General features: G+C 34.8%; 1 protein-coding gene, 1 long non-coding RNA gene and 1 pseudogene across 2 annotated transcripts in view; 1 reads left to right on the forward strand and 2 right to left on the reverse strand.

The window, feature by feature from the left end:
* LOC149575280 (potassium channel KOR2-like) overlaps window positions 1-25,625 on the forward strand; it is an 82,916-nt gene that overhangs the window by 41,636 nt on the left and 15,655 nt on the right. Inside the window, exon 7 of the mRNA XM_089815072.1 lies at window positions 2,452-2,550. Coding sequence (XP_089671198.1) covers window positions 2,452-2,550 — 99 coding nt within the window. The remainder of the gene's footprint in view (window positions 1-2,451; window positions 2,551-25,625) is intronic.
* LOC149575281 (U6atac minor spliceosomal RNA) lies at window positions 13,060-13,189 on the reverse strand (annotated as a pseudogene).
* On the reverse strand, window positions 14,726-23,682 carry LOC149575282 (uncharacterized). Its single transcript, XR_016360145.1, has 3 exons — window positions 23,612-23,682; window positions 15,613-15,952; window positions 14,726-15,510 (listed from the first exon to the last, which is right to left on the reverse strand). It is a non-coding gene; the product is annotated as an uncharacterized LOC149575282 (long non-coding RNA).

The following is a 25,625-nucleotide window of genomic DNA, read 5'->3' on the forward strand; positions in this document are numbered from 1 at the left end:
CATTTCTCCAGTTTTCAAGGTTACAACCAAACTTAAGAAATTATCAAAGGAAACATGTTATTCAAGCCCCTCAAGCATGCTTTAGTAATTGTCAATCAGTTGGGTAGTTTCCTGTTCACAACTCCTATTGAAGAGAGAGCCATCGTCGTAACTCTGAATATTTTTTCTTCTACTGAATCATCCTATAGGATGGCATGAACTTGGTTTCTGATACCCCACTGAAATGTCCCACCGCAGTTTGCCAATAATTTTTTTGACATTCCTAACCACTCATCTACGGAGGAGTTTTACCAAACAGTAGGCACCTTAGTTTTTGCTTTTTTTATCCTGTCTTTATAATAGACAGTCTTCTCGCAAGTTTGAATATTCAGTTTTATGTTTGTAGAGATGACATATAATGACATTTAATTTACTATGCAAGCAAGAACACTGACTAAACATATAATCACTGCAATCTTTTAAGATGAACAGTGAATTAATGAAATATAGCAGTGATTAACCATATAATTCTTACCTTGAATAATGGAGTGTATTTTACTTGCACTGTCTGAGTAGTTCCTATTACATGTCCAGCACCAGCTAAATACACATTTTTTCATTTCATTTTAAACAATCAGCATAGAAGCATACCAATGCAATTGTTCTCTATATTTCGAATTGATGTTACAGAAAAACAAGGAAAGAGGTCTGATTTTATAACTTTCACAAGTCCGAATGCTACAATGACAAGAACATATACTGATTTAAAGCATTTAAGAGCAGCTGCACATTAAAGCCTCAAAATTTCCATTGATCAAACCATGCCCAAATGATATCTTCCACAGACCCTTTAATGTTGATTACAATGTACAACCATCCAAACAAACAATTGAATAAACTGCATTACTCAATTTCCAACACCCCAAAACTAGGAACCCTAGAATGGCATCCTCTTCTTATGAAAATAATAAAACCCTTCAATAATCTGAAACACGCCCATCAAATCTTGCAGAGAGATTTCTTGTTGAAATATCCAATAGTCTAATGACGAAGCACAATGGTGAATCTTGAATGAATCTACACCAAAAATGGATTTGGGTTTCCATCCAATACCACTGAAAAATTCCACGGGTGTCCCCAAATTTCCTAAAAATGAAGCTAGAGCTCCCAAGTTTTTAGGGAGAAAACAAACTAACCAAGTATATGGAAATGAGCTTCAAATGAGCCCTTTTATGATTCTCCAAGGAAGCTTCTATAAAATCCATTAAATCTTCCCTCTTTTGATTTTCATATTTACTTACTATTGGGAAAAATAATAAAGTGACCCCCTTATATAATTTTTTAACTACAATAGGGTCATCTTATATCTCCTTATATTGGTGCCTATCTCCCTAAAAAACTTTATTAAATTATTTGAAGCCTTATAGCTCCCCTAGTACCAAAACAAAGTCACTTCACGAAAACAACTTCAAATTCAGTTTAACCTCCTTTGTGTCATTATATCATAAAATCATTTAATATAATTAAAGTTTGAATCAACTTCAATAATTTTATTTAAATAATCAAACTCTTGATAATTGCCAATATTAACTTGTGGGAATAATCTATCCACTTTCCAGATATTTGATTCCAACTGACCACTTTGGCGACTTACTATAAATATTAAGTATAAGTAAAACATCTAAGTGACTTACTAAAAATAGCAAGTGTGAACCAAATAGCCTTGAACAATCCCTAGAAGGAATATCACAAATAAAACAGGACATTGAATTGAGGAATGGAGAAATAAACAAAAAAAGGTCAGGTGAAGAGCCATAGAACACCGTCAAAAGGGTCCCCTAATTAGCATGGAAAACAAAGTCATAGGATAACCTCTACAAATTTTGATGCTTAAAAGGGGACATTATAGTCCAGCCTTCCCAAATATTGCTTTCCCTTAAGTGATCTGCATTTACATACCAAACCAACTACAATTGAACATATATGGTAGTTTGAATATCATGTTCGTATGTAAATCTTAGAGATATGGCTCCATCGATATGCTACACGAAATAATTTTCATCAATCTGCAACAACCTAAGAAGTACTCCATCTATCATGCAAATCCCTGGATCCCAGGCTTGAGAACCATAATATATTCAAAGAGTTTGCGAATAAGTATGCTCTCATAAATCTACCAAAGTGTGTACCCTCAAGTTGGCGACAATTCATTGTCAAGATAACTACCCATGGGAGTACAACATTTAGATTCCATAGAAGAATGGCCATCCACTTTACCCAATATTTGAAAGCTCACACTGCTCTAAATTGGCTATAAATGGAATGTCTTACTCCCACAATATTGCTTCCATACACTAAATCCCAAAATAGATACAATTCTTTCTACTTTTAAAGACATCTTATTAAGAAATCAAGAATGGATTATTTTATCTTTTCATGGTTGACGTTTTAAAAGTTCAATTTGTGTTATAGGTTACAAGATTGCATGAGGAGTTTTTTCTTCCTGGTGAAGTCATAATGGAGCAAGGCAATGCGGTCGATCAAATTTATATTATTTCTAGTGGTTCTCTGGTATGTAACATATCTTTCAACATAAACCTACATATTTTGATTATGTGCAATTTACTATGACAAAAAGTTGATTTTTATTTATTTTTATACTGGGTAAAATTGTACGTATATAGCTAATATGAACTACTGAAATACAAATCCTAATAAGTTATAGCTCCCAAAGAGCACAAGTTTAAGACAACATTTAAACAAAACTAGTTGCAGGAAGCAAAAGAAAAGAACTGTTGTATATAACTGTTATACAAAAACCCAATATTAGAAGGGAATCATCGAAACATCATCAAGGTTGTTTCTCTTCCCCTTCCCTTTGGAAGCTTCTTTCCACTTCAAAGTTTTGAAAATCTGCTTGACCTGATTCTCAACAAATTTAACCTTGAACTTCATACCGTAGTTATAGGACTCGGACTTGACAAGCTAGTTTTAGGCTAGGACTCGAACTTGTTTTAGACATGGCAAATTGAATGACCAGAGAAATTCAATTATTCTCATGGATTTAAATCTTTTTTCATGCATCATTTAGTCAATTAACATCAAAGATACAATAATTCAGATAAATAGAAGCTACTTTGCACACATACGCAAGTTTAATTTGATCACATGTAACAACTAAAATTTCCTAAAGACTAAAAGCCTTCAAATTCTTTTTTCCTATTATTGAATAGAAGTAAAGATAGCTACCCATTCACATGAAAAGGAATAACAGAAATTAACTGAGTAATTTTATTCTCTTGATAATATTTTAACTACCAACTGGAAGATTTAACTATATATTTTAAAGCTAGAAAGAATGATCAGGATAGATTAACTAATTATATTACACATGATAAGAAAAATAAATCAACTACAAATTCTAACTACCATTTCATGTGAAATAGGAAAGTAACTATATAATAGTTGAATTGAAATAAAGATACTACTAAAGGAAATGACAGAATACCATCAAGGTTTGGATTATACCATGTTAAAAGTAGTTGGAATTGATCCGTTTTGTGCAAATTTAGGCATTTGGAGGAGAGAGAAAGCATTGACAGAGGCTTAACCTTCCAACCGCGGACCTAGTGTAATCCTCACTCATTCTCTATTGAGAATGGCCCTACCCTGCATGGGATAAGACACCTGGTGTTGGAGTTGTCAACACAACTGGCTAAACCTTGGGTACCTCCCAATAGACTATCCATCCAACTATGAGTTATCCTGACCTTTGGTGGTCATAGTACCATCATTCGCCACTTAATCTACCTTGGCTAGGAATTTCCAAAGGACACTATGTGTCCGATCACCCACTACTCTACTTGATAGATCTAACTAATGTCGAGTTCCCACTATGAGTTGACCATATTAACTAAATTCAATCATTCTACATAGTTCTGATTCATTTCTTTGTTCTCACAAGTTTAATACTCTGTCCAACTCATGTGGGCTACACCACTCACTTGAGCCATTCTTGGCTATCCTTGATGATCTCTAGTGTGTACTCTAGGCAATATTATATATATACATACATACATACATACACACACACACACACACACACACACACACACACACACACACATAAAGTAGTTATGTAAAGGATTATCTTTTTGTATTCATAAATTTTCAGAAATCAAAGAAAAGCAAAGACTAATTCCGTGTGGTCAGATTTACTTTCAACCATGGGCCACCTTCCATAAAATCTAAGGGAAAAATGCAATTAACGCCATTGTATCTTTTGAAAATATAGATGGCATGACCAACTGATTCTCCTTGACTCGAAAATGAATAAGTTTTAGAAAAAAAAAGAATATTATATAACATAGGCAAATTTTTCAGACTATACTGCTCCTGTCATGACTAGTCTAATATCGCTAGTTTGGTCCACACAATTTTTTTACATTGCATTCAAAAATCCATCTAGACCCTTTTTGTGTATGTTAAGAATGATAATCTAATATCATTGTCATGGGAAAAACTAAATGAACAGTCTCAAGGAAAAACGACCTAGTTAAGGGACTACGCTTTGTAGCTTACTTGCTTAAGTCAATGACAATGATCTCCAATGAATTCCTTAGCTGATATCATAGTCCTATGTATTCTTAATTGAGTATGATAATATATTTCCAGTATAACACTAATGTGGGAGTGCGACGGTGTGGGTGGATGTTGGGACGAGTTTCGGAAGTGGGAAAAAGAGAGCCTTAATTTGGGGACAACGGGGGGACGAAAAGGGTGTGGAGGGGGGGGGGGGGGGGGGGGAAGGGGAGGGGGGGAGGTTGCATGGTATACATATATGACTTGAAATGCTAATCATGGAATGATACTTCAATATACCAAATATATTTGAACAATGAATATAGAAATTGAAATGCGATTCACGAACCATAAGTTCAAACTTCAAACTTCATACTTCATAACCAATGACCATTGAACTTAGTAACATACAAATAGTAAGTTGTAACATTAATAACATTAAATTTTCAAACATAATGATAATGATAAATGACCAATGACCCTTTTTATCTAGTTTTCTTTTAAAGATAAATGATCATGCACTATAAATGACCAATAGCCTTTTTATCTAGTCTCTCCATTTAGGGTTCCCATATAAAAAAGGACATTATAAAAAACACTTTAAAAAAATTGGCCCCGCGCATCCCTTGGAAGCACCGCTCGTGCACCCATGCACCCAAGACACATCCACACACTTGCATATCATTTGGGTGTGCGGTTGCACTATAGCATTGCTCTGGTGGTAGTGGCGGAGTGCGGGTGTGTGACGTACCCACACCTGGGACGTATGCGCACCCCTTGCGATAGGATTTTACCTTGGGTGTGTGTACCTGGGTAACAGTATATTTCTTCTTGAAATGAGTACAATCACAAACTTGGCTATATTAATGAATGAACTTTTGCAAAAAAAAAAGACCAAAAGTGTCTGGTAATTATATTGAAAGATGATCGACCAACATAGGGGAGAAAAGAAAAAGGCGGAGTTAAAGATTTGCATGAATAATAGGGTGCTAGACACATGCATCTGAAGGTTACAATCTTGATCTCATATAATCTCTCATTTTGGTGTGTCCATTTTGCAAGTTTTAAGAGAAGGTTGTAGAGATTGTTTGTTCCAATGACGAGGATCTAGATATAGTTGCAGCCGGAGATGAAGCCATTAATCCCTCATTGTTTGATGACCCATTTGACCCTTGAAGGGCATTTGATACTATGATCATTGATAAACTAAATACTTGCCATTTATCATTATGTTTCAAACTTTGTTCTTTGATGAACTATGTTATGTTTTGAAATTTCATTTTGCAATTTAGCAATTCAATGTATGATTTTCTTTACAATCATGGACATAGATTAATGAGCAGGTGCGTAATGTATATCTTTGACATTTGGCATTGGTCAATTTTCAAGTAGCATATAATCATACTATGAAATGACTAAGTTTAGCAATTATGCACATTTCTCTTATTTTTTTGTATATATAATGCATATGTATATATATATATATATATATATATATATATATATATATATATATATATATATATATATATATATATATATATATATATATATATATATATATATATATATATATATATGCACACACACAGACTCACAAACCCAAATAGGAATTTGGTTTTTACTCGAGCCCACAAACTTGTCCCCAAATCCGAATCTGTCCCCAAACCCGAATTGGTAACTTAGGTTTGACACAATGCTCAAAGATTGAAGATTTAATTTGTCAAGTTTTGCAAGCAAGATAAAATTAATTGAATGTTTGGAAATTTTGAAACTTTTAGGTTATAAATGGAGATTCCATAGATTGCATAGTGAATGATAGCTGATAGACTACCAAGTATTTTGAGAGGTTGTTATCTAGCTTGTCACCATAATTATACAATACATGCTAGATCAAAAGGCAAATCATGGATTGGGTGTTCACAAAAAACCTCTATTACATGGGGATTTGTCCCCATGGTTTTTTGCTCATGTAAGCTTACTGGGAACATGGATGGCATGGGAATGTTTCCTTAGTTGTGACACTCATGCTTTGAGCAATTTATTGGGATTTCAATGAAGTCATATATGCTAGCTTTTTGCAAAAATGCATCCAACATTTGATAACATGTAGATTGTTGCGTTTTAAGGATTTTATAATTTTGTGTTAACATGATGAACGATTCTATAATGAGTATATTTTTATATAGTTGTCACCTGTTGTCCCTAAAATATCCTTAAAAAACCGTCCTCAGCATGTGTCCCCTTATACCATATATAACATCCCCATTTTCTAGTTTTGTTGAAGTGCGTCTAGTATTAGTTTTCTGGGCTGGTGTTAGTAGGATTAGAGGTTTTTTTTATGTTGTGTGTATTCAGAAGAATAAATGGAGATGAAATACACTTTTTTGAGTGATTTGGGACGTCTCTGAGAATTACTATCTTTAGTAGTGGTCGTTTTTAGCACCTCAGATTGTGTAATGCCCTGCCTAGAGATCCTTGAAACAAGGATGAAATACAAGCCAGATTTTTATTTTATTTTAAAAACAAGTGTAAGTGCACATGTCAACAACATTCACGGATCACAAAGATCGCAACGGAAGACTTAACCACCATCCTAGCAACCAACGAATCTCCAAATGCCACTATTGACCAAAACAACCAATAACGAAAGATGTATAACTGAATTCGAATCGAACACATCCCGAATTCAAAATGCGACTCCAAAGGATTGAAGAACACCTAAGAGGGTACCCCAAACGATTCCCAAAAAGTTCGGATCAAACTAAAAAGTGCCTGCTACCCGCCTGCACAGGTTTTTGCAAAACCTAGGTGAGACTTTAAATCAGCACACGAGCGATACTTTCCAGTATTGCGCAACATTTCTAAAGAAGAAGGGCGACACTTTCAGGGATTGGGCGATACTTCTCTCAAGGGCATGTGATACTTTAAGGGTATCGTACAACAGTTCTTAAAAGGGGGTGCGATACTTGAAAGTATCGCACGATAAAACTCCAAGAGGCGTGCGACACAATTAGGGAATGCACGATACAGTTATAATGGGCATGCGATATGTTATTGTATTGCACCATGCTGAACACATGGTCACCCAAGAAAAACAAGAAACACTTGAGGACAACACAAAGGAGTAAAATAGAGTATAAAACCTCCACACAGGGGAGTATCGGATCCACATTTCAAGGGAAGGACACTCGGACCAACTGAAAGATGGAAAACAACAACTAACCATCTATCGAATAGTAAGAAGCAAAAGTACCGAAGGGAACATCGCAGTATACTGAAAATAACATTGCAATGAGAAATACAAACAAACTAAGTACGTGGTTCCTCCCAACCGTCAATGGCATCATAAAAACATCGTGGGCCCTAGCCATCCCCCGCGTGTAACATCCCAAGCCACCGATCAGATCATCGATACTATCATAATAGGGATGTCACTACTAAAACATGCTACAATCATAAGCATAAGGAAATCTAACATGCTAGTGGAAAGCAAGATAATCCTACAAAGTAGATAACATCACCTATCACATGCTAATCATCAAAGTAAGGAAATGCGTCACTAAAAAACATCATCTAAACATGATATACAAGCATCCCAATGAACGCATAAATCACAAGAAAGCATACTCCAGAAACCAAAGTACCAAGTGTAAACATCCAGTAGTGGTTGCACTAGGATCAAAGATTGTCACTATACATTGGTCCCTAGCAGTGGTGAAGGTAGCATACCCACCGTGCTGATGGAGATAATGATCCAACCGCAAACACATGCAAAACAAACATCATGGCTAACACATACGCCAAGCACTATGATGACTGAATCCAAGCCATAGGCAATGCATAAACTACAGATCTTGGTTAGATGTCTCAATGGGCTACTATGTAGGGACTGGCATCATGGAGAGTCGCTTGGCATCGACAAGCCCAAGCTCGGATCGTGCGGATACAACATCCCTCAACGGAAAGGCTCTCACACATACATTTTATTATCATTAATTTTATTACCATCCAATATTTTCTTTAGTTATCACTTAATTAAAACTCCCTCTGCCATACCTATGGCATCATGATCGCCAGGTTGCTAGATAGAAGCCCCCTCCATATGCTACCCTACCCTACCCATGCTCATCCAACGATGAGTGCTCGTAGGCATGAAAACTCCCAACCCAACCCCAATGATCACAACTTCCTGAAGTACCATGGAAGATCAGGCCCTGTAGGTCACTCGACAGATGTACTCGTGTGTGGTGCACCACCATCACGAAGATCAAAGCACAAGGACTAGATGAGAACACAAGCAGAAAGTCACTCAACCGAAAACAAATTTGGGAGGACAGATGTAACACGTATCCCTATGAAACATAAAAATGCAATAAAGGTCCGACTGACATCCAAATGGATAATCCAAGCTCGTGTCCAAACTCATGCCAAGAAAACCCGAGAAAACAGTGCGGCACACAAAACGAGGTAACAACCCCAAATTTTTGAATTTTTTTTGAAATTAAAACCCATTTGGCCTTTGGGTGCAAAAACCCTGAAAATCCAAAAATAAATGAATTTGGACACCGTATGCAAAAACGACCAGCATAAAGGCTCAAAATCCCAAACCCTCATCCCAAAAATAGGGAAAACGTTCATACCCGACCAATTGGGCAAAACCAGCAAACAAAAATGGAGGGGAACACTAGTTCTCAGCCTCCTAACATACTTCTATAAGGAACGGAAGTTGAAACAGAGCAAAAACAATAAAACAGGAAGGCCCTACCTATCAGCAAAAAGGGCAGAAACCGAAACCCATGCAATAAAATAATTAAACCGTCAAATCTGCTGAAAGTGACGGCAAAGCATAAACTCCCCGAGCTGGATCCAACGAGACTAACCTCGCGAAAATCCCATGCTCATAGCTCCCAAAACAAGCAAAAATCGAATCCTTCAGAAGAGGATTCACAAAAGAGCTCTCAAATTTCTATTTCATCAAGTGAGAAGTGAATAATGAATTCACTTTTTCAATACTTACTCACTTTTCAAGTGAATAGCCGATTAGGGCAAATAGCCAACTATAGCAGCTAGACTCCGAATCGACCCAAACGAAAACAGGTTATTCTCCGCAACGAAAATTCACCTAAGGCAAAGTTGCCATAAATTAAATCCAAAAAGGCTTAAAAGCCTGAAAACCCAAAATCACATAAAAACACTCAACACTTTCGCGACAGAGCAAACCTCTAAATGCACAGACACACTCACTGGTCTAATCACATAATGCAGATGAGTTCGGATTTACTAATCACCGAAAGGTTTTAATTTAAAACAATTAAATAAGGATACGTTGACCATACAGGGACGACATTGGTAAAAAATGAACAACTGAATCACTAACTCCATGTGCCACTACCAAGGATATAATTCTTGCACACTAAAATACACGATCAAGTTCAATTGCATATAATATAATAGCTGAAGCAACATGTATTAAAATACCTATTTAATCCATTTGCATCACTCACGTTCACAGAAAGCGTAAAGATACCAGAATGAAGTAAATAACTATGGCATAAAATTCATCTCATAGCATAATCAACAAATATGTCCAATAAACCATATAACCAGATATCATAATAGATCTATTGTCATCTCAAAATAGCATCAACATGCAAATATGATAAACTGAACAGTTTAGCAATAAAGCATCTATGGTAATGAATCAAAGTATAACATCTGACGCTTAGGTCATCTCAAGGAACATATAAAAGAGTATCAAGTATCTCTCGAATCAAAATAGACAAGATACAGACTGCAAACACAAGAGGCACTACAGATTAGGTTAATTTGGTTTTTGGACGCACTATTTTTATTAGTTGCTGGTTTTAGTAATCATCTATTTCAAGCTGTTGAGCCAGCCTTCGTTTCTCTAGCAGTGCAATATTTCAAATTTGGATGTTGGGTGAAGTTTTTTTTATCTTTCGAGAAATATATTTTGATTTTAATCACTTAAGTCTCTTATATTGTCACTTTATGACTCAAGTGACATGTACCCCTTGGCCTAGTAACACAATGTTGCTTTTAAAGAAAATATTTATAAAGAACGAGTCCTCTAATATTTTGGACTCCAAATTTGGAGACCTTTAAAGTGATTTTATTTAATCCCACACGGCTTGGTAAAGAGGTAGGAACTTCTTAGAAATGGTATAAAAACAAATTTATGGGGCTCATTTCTTATGTTGTGAATTTGCATAAAACAATTTTGTGGATCTCATTTCTTATGTTGTGAATTTGAATATTGTTATGTTGCTGGTTTTGAAGGGGTTGTGACTTCTTCTTCATGGTTTGTGAGGGTAAAATCCCTTGCAGACAATTTTCCTCTCGTAGTTAAATTATACAATCTGGAGAATTAGTTGGTGTTTCATATGGAGATCACAACTGAGCTTCAACTATTTTTGGTTGATCTTCTTCCTCAGTCCAAGGTTGTAGATTTTATTAAGAATGTTCATAGCTTGTTGATTGGAGGAGAGTTGAGAGGTGTTATTGTTGTATGTTCTTGGGATTTCTGGCCATACATCTTTGGGCTGGCCATACTACATGTCTGGGCATGAGACTTCCTAGAGCTGGTTGTTTGGGGTATTGTCACTTTTATGACTCAAGCGGCTTGTACCCCTTGGCCGAGTAACACAATATTTTTAAAAGGTTTCATTCAATATCCTAATTTAATGCCCAAGGAGGAGGAGAAAATTAATATTTTTAAAGAATGGGGCCTGGAGACCATAATAGTGATTTTATTTAATCCCACATGGCTTGGTGAAGAGGTAGGAATGTCTTGGAAATGATATAAAAACAAATTTGTGGAGCTCATTTTTTATGTTGTGACTTTGAATATTGTTATGCTGCTGGTTTTGAAGGAGTTGTGGCTTCTTCTTGATGGTTTGTGAGGATTGAAACCCTTGCAGGCAACATTCCTCACATTGTTGGAAGATACAATCTGAGGAATTAGTTGGTGATTTCATATGGACATCACAACTAAGCTTCAACTGTTTTTGGTTGATCTTCTTCAGTCCAAGGCTGCAGATTCTATAAAAATGTTCATTAGTTGGTGATTCCATATGGAGATCACAGCTAAACATCAACTGTTTTTGGTTGATCTTCTTCAGTCCAAGGTTGCAAAAAATGTTCATAGCTTGTTGATTGAAGAAGAGTTGGGAGATGTTATTGTTGTTTATTCTTGGCATTATTGGCCATACTTCCTTGGGCTGACCATACTACTTAGCTGTGCATGAGACTTCCTAGAGCTGGTTGTTTGGGGTTTGCATGCAATAATCTGTTGTTGGGAGGCATTTGAGTATAGATAGGTTTGATTTCTTTATTCCATTTCAGTTTGTGAAGCTTGAGTTGGATGTCTAGGGCTTTGAGTGGCATTTCTTATTGATCTGTTGCTGCATGTTCATCATTAGAAATTATCAGCAATTGGGTATTTAAATATCTGCTTGTAATTAAATTTCACCATCTAGGTATCTCAAGTTTGATCTTTAAATTGTATTTCTAAGTTTATTGCTAATTATAAGCACTCTTCATTATGGTGATGGTGATGAATCCACACTCATTAGATAGTTTCATGCTAATTATCTAATTTACATTATTGTACTAATTAAGTGGAGCGGATATCCCCTACTCACCAAGTTGTTTATCTTTAAGAGTATTGTTTTTTGTGGCTTTTATTTGATTGTACTGATTGAGTTGGAGAGGGCATCCCTCTCTCAACTAGTTTCTTTATCATTAAGGGCCCGTTTGGTTGCGAGAATTGGTCAATGCAGAATTCAACTATGCTAGAATAAGCTCTCTTCCGGAATTCGCGCATTCTGAAAATAAATTTTGGAATAACATTTGGAGGTGTTTGGTTGTCCCAGAAGAGGAATCCGTAGATGACTATTCTGTGTTTGGTTGCATCAATAAAAATAGGAATTAGAATAAGTTTTTTTTTAAAATCTTAATATGAATTTATAAAAACTATATTTTTGTTAAATTTTTAAAAGTCAAATTAATTTTTACTACCCTCTTCATTATAAATTGACTTTATCCATAAGAAAGGTGTATCACATATTTCACTTATACCGAGTTAAACTTGAAAGTTTACAAAGTTTAAATATTTAGACCTCTCTTATCCACAAATATATTTGCTTGCTTAGCCCACATTGCAAGCAACCAAGTTTAATCAATTTGCTTTGTTATACCCACATTTTTTGATCTTTTCATTGGATTTAAATCTAGTTATTTTATAATTATATTCAACATTGCCTAAAATTGTTTCCATTATAAGCGTGTTTTTTTAATATACATGTTCATTGTTAAAGAAGTCAAAAGTTACAATTTTTAATTATAAATATTTGACAACATTTTTTAAAATTTTAATTACATTTGAAGAATTCAATTATAAATACTATTGTATACATAAAGAATATAAAAAATTATGTTAAATATAATTATAAATTTGAATATAATATCAAAACTAAAATTATTTTATTTTTGGGTAAGAACCATCAATGACTGATAGCCTTAAACTGTGTGTGAAGGAAAGTCCAAAGACTATTCCTGTCCTTATCAAGGGAGATGCCACCTGTCTCTCATTTTCAACAAACACAAACATTTCTGTTTTAAATATATATAAAAAAATAAAATATACGATATTTGAACCTAGTTTTATTTAGAAGGCTAAAGATAAGATTTATTTGTAAAGATAATTTTAACAAAAGTTTCGATTACGTAAAAATAGGTTTTGAAAGGTCCCGAAACCTTGTACATCAAATCTAAAAATATTACAATATAAGGCCCAAATACAACAATGTGATTCACCAAAAAAAGATAGGAAACAACCAACAAAAGTTTATAATAAATATCAACTCTGATATAAGACATTTTGTCATCGTTAAAAATCCTTATACAAATTATAGCTATGCATTTTTTCACATATGTTCCCAACAAATAAATGCAATTAAAAGACAAACAAGACATCGTAAAAAGTAAATTTCAGCCTTTTGACTATTGCAACACTTGCACTCTACTCCAACCTTCTGACTATTGCAACACTTGCACTGTACTCCATCATGCACTGTACTTGTTTTTGCATCAATAACCCATTCAAAGAATCCACATCCATCGTGTCCCTATAATAGCAAATTTTCATTAGTTCCTAGTATAATAATTATTTATTCATTACACTAATTTCTAAGAAAATTTATAACAACCTTTTTCTTATTCGGGCAAGACCAAAATTTACGCCCAAGATTTTTTTGTGTGTTGGAGATTTTCAACAAACAAGGGCCAACACCACATCGACATGTGGGCACATTGATTAAAGCCATCAACTCTACAACATAAAAAATACATTAGTTATATGAAAATACACATACTGTAATAACAATCTTTTAAATCACTATACAAAATCTTTATAATCATTATTAAAAGCCTATTTAAATATCAATTTATATAGCTGAGGAGTCGTTCACAACAAAATACATCATTGCATCTATTTCAATTTGCAACTCGATTGGATCATTATATCAAGTGATATGAAATCCTAAAAATGGTATGAATAGCATCTCCTACTGTTGCATTATTTATGGGAGCAAAGAATCAAACAATACGTTTCAAAAGATATCAGCATTGTGCACACCCAAAAAAAAATGACATTGTCCAAATTAAGACATTATCCACAGGAACCAAACATTACAAGAGTTAGTAATGTTGATGTAAATATAACTAAACAGCAAAAGAGTTAGTAATGCTGATAGGAGTCAAACAGCACAAGTGAATATACAGTCAAACAACAGAAGAGTTTGTAATGTTGATCGGAGTCAAACAGTACAAATGAATACTACAGTCAAACAGCACAAGAGTTAGTAATGCTCATAGGAGTCAAACAGCACAAGTGAATATCACAATATTCTACATTTTACCCAACAAAATAATATGAAATAGCCTAGACACCACGCAAACTATTTGATCAAATGCCTATCCAAGTAGCTCAATAGATGTCGGGGACTAATGTGTAAAGAATTTGGTACCAATAACTATCAAATCTGCAAATAAATCTATGATTAATGCAAATGACTAAGTCCACAGTGTGGGTTAATATATAAGAAGAGTAGGTACAAGCATCTTTAAATATTTAAACAAGTAAAGGCAATGAATAATTTTCGATATACGCATGTCATAAAGTCAAAAAAAAGCTGATAAAAATATGTTTTGCAGCTGATAAAAATATGTTTTCAGCTGATAAAAATATGTTTTGCAGTTGATGATATCATAATAAGGCATGCATAAGGCATGCTATGAAGCAGTCAAATATAAAGGTCACTATAATTCGAAATAGTTTTAACAAAAACTCTAGAGTCCTCCATACTTAAGTTGTATGTATTTGACTCTCTCCCCCTCGGTCATTCTCAAGAAGCCTTTTGCTCTTTTGGTTTCAACCAAAAAATCATCATAGGCCTTTATCATTGAATCTTCACTAATCCCATGAATACTTTTGAGGGCATCATATATTTTCTCTCCATCAGATTCAGAATCCTCTTCATCCACTTTGACAATGTAAGGCTTTAACATGCCCTCGTGGATCCTATTCATGGCTTCACAAATGGTATCCATCGAACCAGCCATGCTCGCCTTCTTTCTCTTTCCCCTCCTTGATGAAGATGGTGATATTCCCTGACTACCACTTGCACTTGATTGGTTGGATTAAGAAAAGTCATCATCCAAATGACTTTCAACATCAACTGGTATACTGAAATCCCCAACATCATCAAGATCGATGGCCTCATCCATAATGTTCCCTTCCTCCGTCTCCTGAGCTGTGGCAGCTACATTACCTTCTGCCATGTCATTTCACACAATGATAGCTAACTCATTATAGTATTGGAATGGCTGCCTTTTATACATTTTTGCATTTTTGAATTCTTTCCTCTGCAAATTGGGAAACAATTGAAATGGTTAGTTGTCTTTCAATACTAAATTTACAAATATAAAGTTATATGTAAACAAAATGAATATTAAATACCATTTTACCTTCAACAACTCATTCCAAACGCTATCTTCAGCATCCACACACTGTGTACCTTCATTCCATGCAAAGCCGCTTGTATTTCTTAAATCTTTCATTAATCTAAATCCGGCTTTCCATGTTTTCAATTTATTCTTCAAATTATCCTTAGTCAGATTTTGCTCCAGCTCATCATTGAACCGCCTTTAAATGGTAGTCCAAGCTTCCTTTTTGAAACCACCTTCACCTTTTCGACCTAGCTGTACTTGCTCTTGAAGCAACTCAAGGAATTTGTGCTCCATATCCCTAGTCCATAGCACCCTATTCGTAGAAGGTGCATTGCTGACTTGTGTTTCTTGAGCCATGCTCAGGAACATAACAAAAATGGGTAAAAAATATACGACCATATAATATTAGACCTTAATAATGTGTATGGAAAAATGAAGATGGTCAAATAAATAAACATAACACAAACCCACATCAATCAATATGCATACAACCACATTATGTATCCAAAAAATTCAACATAGATTGCATCAAATGTGGATAACCTACAGGTAAGTTTAACAAAATCAATATTTAGTAGTGAAAACTCATAACCTACAAGCTCTAGTCTTCAATTCAAATGCACATTAAAATTAAGCTTAACCCCTCTACAGCAATACGCATCTTATAGAGTTAGAGAAGCTCAAGGAATCAAGTTTTAAGAGAGAACATAAAACAACATCAGCAGCACAAACATTAGCACCCTTAAATTCAATAACTTGTTAGTATATAAAACAACATCAGCAGCACAAATAGCTCAACTTCCTGACATAGTTGACTAGAGTAGTGTTATAGTGTGAGTTAAGGAGGAATGAAACATGAATGTTAACAATGAAAGGGAAAGAAACAACATGTTGTACCCCAACCCCAAACTAAGTCATCAAACAATGGAGACTGAGGTGAATGTTGTACCCCAACCTCTACTTTCTCTATTATCAATTAAGAACTTCCGTAGCCACTTCTCACTCAAAGTTTTTGGTTTTTGCTTGTACAAGATTTCCTTAACCAAGTGCTGCAGCAATCTTACGTCAATCTCTATGTGGGGCATGACAGGAATTACTGACAAAGGTGTCTTGCAAAAACAACAGTACATAAACATGGCTGAGAAGCCAAACTATAAGCATGTATGTATAAAGCTATCAAACTAATAATGACCACAATGAGACAAAAAACCCAATATCCTGAGGGCAAGGATGCAATAGTTGTAGTTGAAAACTGAAGCGAATTTATATCTATTACCAGAAAAAGAAAAATAACCAAAAACCATAGTGTGTAATTGTTAAACAGCTTCAGTTCTACAGCTGATATTTGGGAAATTGGTCAAAAGACAAAAGAAACTTAACACCTAAATTGAACTGTAAATGGAACCAAGCATTTGTAAAACAAAAGTGTTAGATCTATCAAATCAGAGGAATATGTTCAAATTATAAAAAGCAATGAACTAATAATATCAGGGAAGACTTGTCATCCTCAACATAGACAACTTGATCACCTCCTTATAATTCACAAAGATCTTAAATATGATCATTTATGTGTGCATATGCATGATGTTTTTTTAATAAAGAAAATGTGACAGCATAGAGGTCATGGTTCATTGGGGAAGACGAGTGAACAATAGAGATATCTGAATCAGACCTACATGAAAATGAAATTAAAATTGTTTTCCAAAAAGTCCATTTTGTGGCTGAAAATGAAGGCCAGAAAAAATAATTAAGCACAATAGATGGTGTACATCTGCCCAACAAGATAAATTTGTGTAAACTCCTATGTGAACTCTCATATGGCCTGGATGCTTGGCTAGCAGAGATGCTGGTAGAGAAAAATTAAGCACACAGTGGCATCATGAAAACAACATGTGGTGAGAAAAAGCCCATTCTAAGCCATCTGTAGTACATTATGTGCTAGCATGATTACATATCTGTGGGTACCTTTTTAGGTCAAATATTTTCATAGGTGTGCATTGAATTACAAATCAAAGAAACAAATATCATACAAACTCACACTAGTCAATATACTTACAGCCACATTATAATGATGATGAAAATGTCAGATATAATTCATTCATTTGAAATAACACACAACTGTCAATATATATATCAAAAAATATTTGCCAATATATATTCTACAACAAAATGTAATGTTCCAACTACAACTAAGCCCGCGACCTATAGTCTTCCCACATCCTCCGAGCTATTTCATCTCGAAAGTTTCCCCAATCATCTCTATCTCGCCGAGTCATCCCATATGTCTCAAGTATGGGTACATTTATCCCATCACGCTCATCCTCTTCAATTTCAACTTCACAAGGAATGTCATCCTCTATCGTAATGAAGTTGTGCAAGATGCAACATGCTAAGACAATCTTAGTTTGTGTCATTATTTGATACAATGTTGCATGCTTCAAGATAGGAAAACGTTGCTTTAGAATGCCAAATGTATGCTCTATTGCATTTCGAAGTGAGGAGTGTCAGTGATTAAATAGCTCTCGTGGAGAGTTAATCAAATTTTCTCTGCAAAACTCCTTTAGATGGTAGCGTGTACACCGATAAGGGGCAAGAAATCCAGGTACATTTGGATATCCTTTATCAACCAAATAAAATTTACGTACACAAATTTATGAAAATTATATTGATATAACCTTGACACGTCTCTCATAAAATCAAAGGAATTAAACATTAAAAAGTTGATTGCACATACCGGGGGGAACTACTAGTGGATCTGATCTGGACAAAGCAGAAGCAAGAACACAACTATCTGCTGCAGATCCTTCCCAACCAGCAAGAACATATTGAAACTTATAATCAAAGGAACACACACCCATAACATTTTGTGATAGGTTGCCTTTTCTATCACGATATTTAGCTTGGTTGTCAACATCAGTAGTAATCGGTATATGGGTCCCATCTATTGCTCCAATACAATCCTATAAATCATGAAATTGCATTAAAAAACATATTATTATGAGTAATAATCAACATACAAATATATGGCAATACGAGATGTACCTTGAAGTAGGGATCAAAACGATCCTTCCCAAGAATTTGAGGAGTGTTTGGCTCAGTAGGCAACATATAGTTAGCATGGAGCGCTAAAATAGCCCTCAAGACCTTATGGAAGTATCTAATTGTCTCTCCTGAGTGACCAAAATTATGAGCAATCTTACGATTCCTCAAATTGTGCCCAAGTGTGTGGAGGAACATCACTAGTTGTTTTTCTAAAGTGATGTTGCAAGAATCTCTAATAATTCTTTTCTGCCTAAGAATAGTGGATAGACGAAAGAAGGTTGATCTAGTCATACGAAGCTGGTCATGGCAATCAATCTCATTTGAATGAATAATAATCTTATAAAGTGGGATTTCATCTCTTCTACGCTTACACCTCTCTCTTCTTGCTTCTTGTGCAGATGTTGCAATGGATATTGCAAGGGTGACAAGAGCAGCTACAAGTGCAAGCATGATTCTAGTCCTCCTACCAATGAGACCATGAATCCTTGGATCATTAGCAAGATCCATCAATGACCTAGATAAAAATCAGTACCAAAGATGAGGAAAGCAAAATCTAAAACAAAAATCAGTTTGCTAACATGAAATTTGAAACAAATGACAGTAATGAAATGCCAATAGTATATACTATCTATAGGCTATGCAATGAAACATGCATATTATCATAGAGGTAGATTAATATAGTATGTCTCGCTAATATTTACAATTATTCTTTTATAATCAAAGTCCATTGTTTTTAAGTAATCACATCAGGTAACAATGTGCACACATGTAGTAATCCTATAATCAACCACATAATGTTATAAGCATCAAACATAAGGAAGAAAAAGGAATACAATCAGCATTATTATAATACAAAAATCAAATCAACAAGTCATCAGCAAGCATCTTGGTCATAGTAGTCTAACCATCATACTAGCATTACATTAGCCACAACCTAAAATTATTAATAGACAAATAACATACTTAATTTTTCTATAAGCAATTGGCAATACTATATGATCACTGCACTCTAGTTTTTTTTATAACATATTTACTGTTATGCTATCTTTGCCCAATTAAGGCTGGAATGTCCTCCCTACACTCGAGTTACAAAAATCAACAAAAGACAAAAAATGAGAAACCAAGCATTTATAAGGACAAACCTATAGGCTTTCTGAAAAACCCACATTTTACATCATTCTGATTCACAACACATTGCCAGGTCTAGTTGTTGTTTGTTAAATCAATGGGGTAATACCGAGTTTTCCATTTAATAATGCAAAGATTCTTATAATATTATAATATTATAATAGCATGGCAAAGATTCTTATGTAAGATCTGAAATGTAGAACAGTATGAAGGCCTAGTGCCATGGAATCAAGAGATCTGATTGCTGATGGAAAATCAGAAACTTTTCTTAGCCTCCAAGGAAGAAATTCATCGAGTGACAAAAGTACATTCAGATTTTAATCTGAAACTTTTTCCATGAGGACTGATTTGTTTTGCAAAACCCTTGGCTTTTCTCATTTACCAAACAAGGTCAAACTTGACTGTAGGGATGTTGGCAAAGAAAAACATGAGTTTCAAGAACATTTTAATTACATCAGGTGGCTGAAAGTGTGAGCCTTCAGACTGAAGTATGAGAATTTCTCTACATGGGGTGATTGCTTTTGGAAAATCATAGAAAATTCTCAAGCTTTTAAACCATCCCCAACATGATTGGGGATCAATTGCAAGTTCAAAATCTAAATTTTAGGACTGAGTCCACACATTAAAGGGGCTGAAGATGTAAGTTTTCAGAATAAGTCAGAAAAATTCCTCCATAAGATTCGATGTTTTACAACAATTTCTAAGTTTATTCCTTGCCCTCAAGACTAATACATCTTCAATGTAGACCTTTTGAAGTGTTTTGATGCTCATTCCAAGGTCAAGAGGGGCCTGAAACACTTTTATCTTCAGACTTAAGCCTGAAAACACCAAAATAGGGACGCATTTTAGAAAAATTAATGCAACTTACCAAACTGTCCAATCATTATAAGGGTTATTTCTGAGTGTTAGGGGCGTTTCTTGCACCAAAGGCACCAATCTTAAGGGTCAAAATCATCCGGAAAGAGATGAGTTTCAGACTCGTCCTCAGAAGTAAAATGTTATCAAACTCATGAAAGGTAGTTTGCTATCATGCTCGATTTGTAATTTGATCCCTAATCTGTATTGAGACCTTGGATCATGATTTGAAATGAATTTGATGTAGTATTAGGACTGATTTAAGGATGTCTTCAGACTTACCATGGGTTATCCTTAAAATATTGTAGCTATTTCTTTGGTAATGAGGTCTTATTTTTTGTTGAAAGTTTGCTGTCCTGTGTGATTTTCAATTTGAGCCCTAATTTGTATTGAAACCTTGGATCATGATTCAAGGATTTCTTCAGACTTACCACGTGTAGTCCTTAGAAAATCAGAGTTCTTACTTTGTTGATTAAGTCTGATTTTTGTCATTTTAAGACATAATTTTAGATGTTCAAGGGCATGCTTGAATAGTCTTGAAAGCTGGTTATACATGGGTGCATAGTTAGTCTGCAGACTAACTCCTCAGACTTAGTTTTCAGGCTTTGTCTTCAGAATTTTGTTAAACTTTGTGGCCTCAAAGATTCCATTTTTTTAATAAGATTAAGGCAATTGGGTATTGATTTGTTCATTCTTAAATTGTTCATTAATTCTAATAGAAAGAAGAATTTTTCTTGAACACTAAATTATAGCAGCTCAAAATCGAAGCACACAAATGACAATGATCAGCTTAACAAACTAATGAGATACATTCAAATTAACTGAGAACTTTCTTTGTCGAATTATCTATAGCTGCAATTGCCGCGTAATATGTTCCACACTAATCCAAAACTCAAGCAAGGTATACCAGCAAGCTCTTTAATATCAGTTTTTGTGCTAGTATTTGCTGGTGCCACTGAAGCCTGCTTGAGATTTTCTGAATGGAGAGAATAGAAAACCTCTGATTTGAAAAATGGTGCTGAACATTTATGTGATAAATGGGAAATGACAATATATTGTCTCTTTTGCTGTTTGATGAAGGATGAAAATTTCCTTGCTGTTTGGTCATCAAAACTAGGGTTTTTATAACATATGTGTATGTCTTCCTTAGCAGTAAAACAGGTTTTTAGTTAAGTTTGACTTATATTTATGTTTTTGGATGAGATTGTGGGTGTTTTTTAATCAACTTTTCGGATCATACTCAATGATCCATCATCAGGATGATGGATCATTGAGTATGGTCTGAAACATTGATGATTAAAAAATATACACAATCTCATCCAGAAGCATAAATATAAAATTATAGATTGTAGAAATCTATTATCATTAAATTCAATTTTTCAAACAGAACAATAAACTTTTGAATTGTAGCAACAAAGCTAGAGGCCAAGTGAATTCATATGGCTTGAGTGTGAGACCAGATCAAATGGATTTGAATTTTAAACTACTCTCCCAGCACAAAAGAGAAATAAAATCTCAGAGTTGTCATTCTACTTGTGGAATCTAACAATCTGTATGAATCTCATTTTTAGTGGAATTCACACCACAGAATCTATGCAGCAGCCTGCAAGCTACACCCACCAGACAAGCCTGGCAGCAAGAGTTCAACCTTGAACCTATATAGAAAGGACCACAACTTTCAGTTGTTCAGACTATAAATCAACCCCATAAAAATAGGTCAATGTTTGTACTGATCATCAAAATGAATAGCATATATGCAAAATGAATCCCAATTCATTCAAATAAAATACAGGGAACCCATCAAAATATTCAAAGCTCAAAGCTCCATCTGTGTTTTTTCTTTTTTTTATAGGTAATAGGTTGAAGTCTGAACTATTTATTATTATTCTTTGTTCAGATTAATTATTGTTATGTATTTTCCCATAGAATCAAAACTTCCAGATGAAAGACTCATAATTTACCATTGTATTGCTGGCTCTTGCCTAAAGCTCTATGTTCAATAAACTATATTAGATTCTATATGATTCAAAGTTCAAAGGCTGTGGCATTCAATATTACTTGTTGAATGATACTGGATAAGCTGATCTAGTGTTTTTGACCTAAATTATTTTGTTCATGCAGAAAATGGCTGCATGTTCTATTATTTTTTCTGAATCCTTCTAAATCCAAGAACCAAGGTGTGATGCACCGGCCTTCAAAAGAGAATGGTTTTTAAATGATCACATCACATACAGCCACGGGAGAATAGAACAGTGAATAAATATCATCACAAATTATAGGTGTCAGAAACGAGTACAAGATGCGACGAAGGTAAGAGCTGGCCACCAATATGATCATTGACGCAAACGTTGGAAAACGTTGCAGAAAAAATAATGCAGCAGAACCCAACTGCTCAAGAGATTCAATCCCACTATGATGAATCAAAGGAGCTCAATAAACAGTTGTTGTAATGCGCCGGAGTTTTAGAGTGAACTTTCAAAAGATTCAATCAACAAGGATATTTCCCAATAGACGTGCGATGGATCCAAAAGAGAGGAGCTATGTAGATAGTCCGCACAGAGTATATGTGGGTAACCTTGCATGGTCGGTGAACTCTCGAAGTCTTTTGAAATTTTTGAAGTCTTGTACAAAAGTGTTGGGTAAAGAATGCTAAGAAGAGAAATCGTAGAGCTAACGTCAGCATCCCTCAGGCTTCTTGTTATACGGTAAAGAATGCTAAGAAGAGAAATAGTAGAGCCCTTCTATGACAAGAATGAGGAGGCGAAGCTTGCTGTTCAGGAGGCTGCACTCACTGCTCCCAAACTTGAAATACCCATACGTAGATATCAAATGGGTTTGTAGCTTTGGTCTTATTGAACAGCCTAGTAAGTCAAGATAAGCACTCACAAACAAAGATAATGAACAGTCATCTGGTGCGCTAACTGGTAGCTCCATAGCCTACCTTATAATAACAAAACAAATCTGGAGCCAGAATGCATAGAAGATGCCATACCTAGTGCTTGGAAACCCTCCCTTTGCTCGCTAATATGCAGTGTGTTTGGTGATTGCAACACAAGAAAACCCTGTCAAAAAATACAAAACCCAAATCGATTAGATGCAAAAAAATATAAAATCCAAGAAATTGAAAGGGCTTCACTTCATATCAAACTGAAAGGGCTTCGCTTCATACCTGCTTCTGGTGCTCTCAAATGCTTGACGTGCTCAGAAGGGAAAATCTTGCAACGATGGCTTTCTCAAATGCGTGAACAAGATCGAGCGGCAAAATGAAGATGGAAAAATCGAGCGGCAAAATGAAATGGGCAAAAACTCACGGACCCGACAGGATATAAAATTTGCTTTATAAAAAGTGGAATAAGAATAGACTATTCTTATTCCAACTTTTTTTGAGAACTCCGCTATGCCCGTTTTAAGGTAAAATATGGAGAGCAGGATGCTTATTCCACTTTTATTTTTCGCACACAAACGTTAAATTGGTGAATTCCAGTATACAACTTTTCCTATTCCACTCCTATTCTCGCAACCAAACAGGGCCTTAGAGTATTTTTATATGTGGGTTTGAGTTGCATGCATGTGATCTATAGCCAACCCCTCAGGGTTAACTCATATCTTGAAACATTTGTTTCAAAGCAAATTTAGGGGTGGTCATCACACCTTATATCTACGTTCTGGAAACTTGGTAGAACATAGCAGAAAACCAATTGTATGAAGGTCTTCAGAATCATTTTAGCTGGTTGATGACCCTGAATAGGTGGATGCAGAGATTGTATTAAGATGGGTGTTTGAGTGCATGAAGAAGAGCGCCATTGTTGAGATCAGTTTTGGGATGGTTTGGTGGTACTGTGGTAATATGTTTTTCCTGCGTTGTGAGGGCATTTGTGGGGATTTGTAGAGGTTCTGGCAGTCATTCTTGGCTTTTTCATGAGACTTAGGAGTGGCAAGAGCTATTGAAGTTAGAAGATTTTCCAGTGAAAAGATATTGATATTTTAGTTGTTTGCAGCCTCCTCAACCAGGTGACTTTTCCTGGTTAATAAGGTCAGAACTTGTATATGCTTAATCTCTGTGATCTACTCTTGTTACAACAGTATATTGCATAAAATTTCAATGATATCCTTTTTTACTAGTTAGTGCAAATGTTCTTATTTTGTTAATGAATGAAAAAATTGGCGATGAATGTAAACCTTACAAAGAAGGTTGAAAACAATCTGACAAAAATACTCCTCTATTAAGGATTGTGGAGAGTGAAAATTTCTGGTGTAGAAATTGATCTGTGACATCACTGTTAGATAGATGTAATAGTTGATTACAAAAACTATGTAGATATGTTGAAGCTTCACACAATTTCTCACTAATATGAATAAGGCTTCCTCCATTGTAAAGTGTTGCTATATTGATTACAAACTTTATTATGTTAATGCAATTAGATTTCCACAATCCATTTCTCTATACATATATATTATGTTTTTGCGATATGTTGAATGTTAAAAAATACAAAATTTGCTAAGACTACCAAATTATATGTTAAAAACACGAACAAAGCATTGAATACAAATGCAACTTCCATGTAGATTGGCCTTGGGAAACTAAAGGGTTTTTATTTTAATCTCTAGGAAACCTAGAATCAATTTTTTTGTACTAGAATCCTATAACCAAACACAAGGGACAAATTATGACAGAAAAAACTAAGTACATTTCTAAATTCTCTCAAAGATAGTGGGACGCTTTTCTAAATATAGCCTAACTTTTCTTTGTAACTCCTTATTAATCTCTTGTCATAGAATTTGTCATAAAGAAGTTGCTAAGTGTAGTAGGGCTTACAACAAATTCTTATGGAAAACCAGAACTCCTATTGTTTATTATTATTATTTGATTTGTTAACATGAAACTATGGCATTTCTCTATACATATATATTCTCATTAGAAAAATAAAGACAGGGCCCACACAAGCTAATTGATTAAAAAGAGATATTTTGACGACAGAGTAAATTGCCAACGCACAAATATTGTA

The sequence above is a fragment of the Cupressus sempervirens genome, chromosome 2 (genome assembly GCF_028749045.1).
Source record: "Cupressus sempervirens isolate cs-2001-9-10 chromosome 2, ASM2874904v1, whole genome shotgun sequence".
Classification (NCBI taxonomy): Eukaryota; Viridiplantae; Streptophyta; class Pinopsida; order Cupressales; family Cupressaceae; genus Cupressus; species Cupressus sempervirens.